At 44.6% G+C, this 4,552-nt stretch overlaps 1 protein-coding gene across 1 annotated transcript; it reads left to right on the top strand.

Moving 5' to 3' along the window:
* The first annotated feature begins 985 nt into the window (after nucleotides 1–985).
* LOC123046119 (protein G1-like4) lies at nucleotides 986–2,552 on the top strand. Its single transcript, XM_044469404.1, has 3 exons — nucleotides 986–1,214; nucleotides 1,314–1,400; nucleotides 1,769–2,552. The coding sequence occupies exon 3, from the start codon at nucleotides 1,776–1,778 to the stop codon at nucleotides 2,379–2,381; it is 606 nt and encodes a 201-aa protein (XP_044325339.1). The 5' UTR covers nucleotides 986–1,214; nucleotides 1,314–1,400; nucleotides 1,769–1,775; the 3' UTR covers nucleotides 2,382–2,552.
* Nucleotides 2,553–4,552: the final 2,000 nt, after the last annotated feature.

A 4,552-nucleotide genomic window follows, 5' to 3' on the forward strand; every position in this document is an offset into this window, starting at 1 on the left:
TGCATAGTCTCTATTTTCCATGTAGTTCATCATGAAGAATATTTATTTTTTTAACCATATTACTGAATGTCACTCGGATATGAGTATGCAATGCATCAAGGCTTAATTATACCAAGGCATATATGTATGTCCTGCATATTGTTTTCACAAGGCGAAAGTCCGGCCATATTGCACACTTGCAATTGGAAACTGTCCATCCTAGTGCAACCTACTCCTTCAAACTGCCAAAATCAGGTCAAATAAACCCTAATTCTAGTGGACGATGGCGCATGGAATGACATGCCTAGATTATATATATTGGAGAGTGCAACAGGGAATGATAAATCTTTGATTTGGTGGCCATGTTATGGTATTCCAGAAACACCACTTCTTTTTTATTAGCCCGTTTCTGTGAATACCAGGATCAACACTTATCAGAACAATATCGAATAATTTATTTGCTTTGTCACAATACATACTTCATAGTAAGTATTTGATCTCGTAAACATATACTCCCTGTGTTCACAAATGTTAGACGTTTTGGTTATAAACTGCCTAAACGTCTTACTTTGTTACAATACATACTTCGTAGTAATGTGAAGTATCCGGTCTCGTAAACATGTACTCCCACTGTTCAAACTGCCAAAACGTCTTACATTTGTGAAACAGAAGGAGTATTATATTAATTAGTACATACAATATAATGGTGAAAGTAATGGGTTTAGACTGTTTGAACGTACAATAAAGGAACCCATTTGCTTACTAGATATTTTGTTGCCAAGTTGGTATGATTGTGAAACTTTCGACCGGTGACATCAAATGACTACCAGTTAGAAACAGGTCGACACCCCCATTAGGCCGTACACCGACCTATCAATTAAAAAAATATTTACTTTTGTCATGTCACCTTTCATCTCACTCGGTGTCCCTGCTCCACCCTTCAGCACCTAAAAGCCCTAGCAGTACTAGCAGTGCATCTCATCCACTCTCTCACTGGTCACTACTGTGTACTCCATGTCTCAGTCATTTCACATCTCCCCTTTTTAGGCCAAACAATACATCCACCACCCCCGGCATCCCCCCCTAAAAATAGAGGCAGCAGCATACAATTCCCCCACACCATCACAAACAGATGATGAAGCTGCTGCTCTCCCAGCATCTTCCCAATCACCAGATGGACCTATGAGAGCCAGCACAAGCAACTGTTGGCTGTTGCTGGCTACCACCACCACCGAGTAAGAAGCAACAGATATGAGCTTTTCCAGATCGCTCTCCCAAATTAACCTTTCTCTTTTTCTTGTATGTGTCCTCTGATGTTTTCTATCTTCGCGCAGACTCTCAAGCCAACCTCCATCACCATTTGGCTTTGCCCTGTAATTCCGAGAGCGCCAAACCAAGATCAGCTTCCAACACCACCGAAGGTGATTCCAAAAATTTCCTTTCCTGAAAGATCTCCAGGTTCTTGTTCGTCCTAAATATTTCTGCATCTACTGCTTATATAGAAAGTTAAAAGCATCAATTGCAGTGGCGAATGGTGAGAGAACCAGCTGCTCCCAAACAGATCGCTAGCTCAAGTATATATGCACACATGTAATCATTGACCTCATCATGGTTCTGGAAATGTAGGAACAGTGCTATTTCTTTTCCAATAGCAAGTTGTAGTTTATTCATTTGTTTAAGCAAAGAGAAGTGTAAGGGAAAGCCCTACAGAAGTTAATTTAATAGAAAATAGTTTCAGATCACAGTCACACTTGCTTGAGTCTGCTTCCTTCCTTTTCCTGCTCAGCAGCTGATCCATGGACCTGTCGGCGAACCCGGACAGCCCTCTGTCTGGAGGGGGCAACGGTGGCGGCTCCTCGAGCAGCATCACCTCCTCGCTTTCCGTGGCCTCAGGGGGCACTCCGCAGTCGCCGAGCAGGTACGAGGCGCAGAAGCGGCGCGACTGGAACACGTTCGGGCAGTACCTGCGGAACCACCGGCCGCCGCTGAGCCTGGCTCAGTGCAGCGGGGCGCACGTCCTGGAGTTCCTGCGCTACCTTGACCAGTTCGGCAAGACCAAGGTGCACGCCTCGGCCTGCCCCTTCTTCGGCCACCCTAGCCCGCCGGCACCCTGCCCGTGCCAGCTCCGTCAGGCCTGGGGCAGCCTGGACGCCCTCGTCGGCCGCCTCCGCGCCGCCTACGAGGAGAACGGCGGCAGCCCCGAGTCCAACCCCTTCGCGGCGCGCGCCGTCCGCCTCTACCTTCGCGAGGTCCGCGAGCACCAGGCCCGCGCCCGCGGCGTCAGCTACGAGAAGAAGAAGCGCAAGAAGCCGCAGCAGCTGGCCGGCGACAGCAGCAGCGGCAGCTTCCACGGCAACCATCACCAGCCCCCTCCCGGCCCGCCTCCCGCCGCCGGTTGCTGAGCTGATCGACGCGACGACGACGAGCCGCCCCCAGCCGGTGGTCGATCGATCGATCTCCTATTTGGCCGGTATGCCAGATATATTTTATGTGCGCTCGCGTATGCATGCATGCGCACGCATGGTTATGGCTTTGCACTTCTCATTTGTGCGTGTGTGTATCAGCTAGTACTGTCAGTTGTCGTCGTCGAACACTGCTGCATTGCTCGTGTTTCGACCTAGTTGGCTTTGATTAGCTAGGGTTAAGTTCTAGTCGAGTTTATCACTAGTTTAATTTGCTTCCATGTAGGATCGAGTCAAGTAAAATGATTTGCTGTAGTGTGAAGTGAAGTGAGGGGGACATGCATGCAGGGAGAGAGAGAGAGAGATACATGTATGGAGATCTCTCTTGCTACAGCTAGCTGCATGTGTGTGTGTGTGGTTCGTGCAAGATTGTAAGTCTGTAGTGCAGTGTCCGTTCTGCGGTCTGCGCATCATGTGTCAACTCGATCTAGAATCGCTTATTGTTTCTTGTTTTGCTTCCTATTCCGTTTCCTTTTTATGGTACCGAAAGGCAGTGATCGGGTACAACTACTGGTACTGGGTTTGATGTGAACGGTGCATGACAAGTTGCATGCAACGATTGAGGGGATGGCACAGTGCCTTTGCCTCGCACCACATGAGGATCGCAAGCATATGCATGCATGTACGATGCAGCCAGTGTTTGATGCTGGATGCATGTGGCTTGTGGTTTTCTCATGGATTTCTGAGTACTTCTGTCCTGTCATGCACGAGGGATAGCTGTTTATTTCCATGTGTTCTTCTGTATTCCTGGTACTTGAAGCATAGTATATATATATGCATGCATGTGATAGGGGGTTGAATGAGTTGCATATGTTATTCTTGTTGGAGTTTTTATCTATGATCTGTGTGCTTGTGGTTTTTGTTGTTATTTAGTCTGACCTCTGAAATCAGTGTGCTACATATGCTTAACATTTCAGTCGATCTTTCTGATGGATTATTATACGATTGTTAAAACATATATGCGACCTGCAGATTCAGTTATAGGCTGCAAGGGTTTCATAATTTGAAAATGGAACACATCAGCATCATTATTTAAGGCACTTTTCTTTATATATGGAATAAATAAACCAACCATTACAAGGGGTTCAGATTGGTCAAGAGAACAACATACACTGACAAATATAGTCATATATTGTCAAGGTTAGAGATTTAGAAATGATAATAATTAATTTTGGCATGTGGTACTGCATTCAAATCGGCATAGGACTGTCTTTTCTGTTTTGCTGGAAAGTAATTAAGTAAGGAAAGACGATTTGACTTGGGCTCCATTTGGCATTGCCAAAAATTATGAATATCCCGTTTATCCAACCAGCTTAATATGACTACTTTACCATTTGCACAACATTTTTTACCTCAAAATTTTGGCTATTTTCAGCAGGAAATATAAATTTTGTTCAACATAACACAATTCAATAACCCCAAACTAAATTTCAAAATAGTATATATTCAAGCTTCTGTCAAAAAGAAAATTCCTTATACTGGAAAGAAATGGATTAGCATGACATGTGGTATGTAAACCTTCGTATTGGTCGAATCTTCACAAATTAGCTCAGCAATTAGGCAAGACTAGCTAAATACCCATGTGTTGCAATGGTTGCATGTTTATTATAGTGGTTCAGCAAGGGAAAAAATTTATTGGGTTGAGAATGAGATATGCTGAGGGGAGGAAATCCATATGCAAAGGTAGGAGATATGATGTGATTGAGATTTTGCACGTACAACTACGAAAAAAAATTCGATGAGACCAGGTCTCACAGGTTAGCAGGTGAGACTCATCCTGATGGATGACACGTGGCATTCACAAATCACAAAGCATCTACCCCACCCCTCACCTAAAATCAGGGGGGAGAGATTAGATGCTTTGTGATTTGTGAATGTCACATGTCATCCATCAGGGCGGGTCTCACCTGGTTTATATGAGACCTGGTCTCATATAATTTTTTTCCGTACAACTACCTTAGTTGATTTTGTTGTTTGGTTGCAAGGCATTTCTTGATACTGGCAATTTATTTGATTTCTGTTGATTGCTTTGTGAAGGATTTCTTTCTCCAGAAACGATGAGGTGCGGGTTGATTTGAATTTAAAAAAATAGGGGTTATCGCGTGGTTTGA

The sequence above is a fragment of the Triticum aestivum genome, chromosome 2B (assembly GCF_018294505.1).
Source record: "Triticum aestivum cultivar Chinese Spring chromosome 2B, IWGSC CS RefSeq v2.1, whole genome shotgun sequence".
Lineage (NCBI taxonomy): Eukaryota > Viridiplantae > Streptophyta > Magnoliopsida > Poales > Poaceae > Triticum > Triticum aestivum.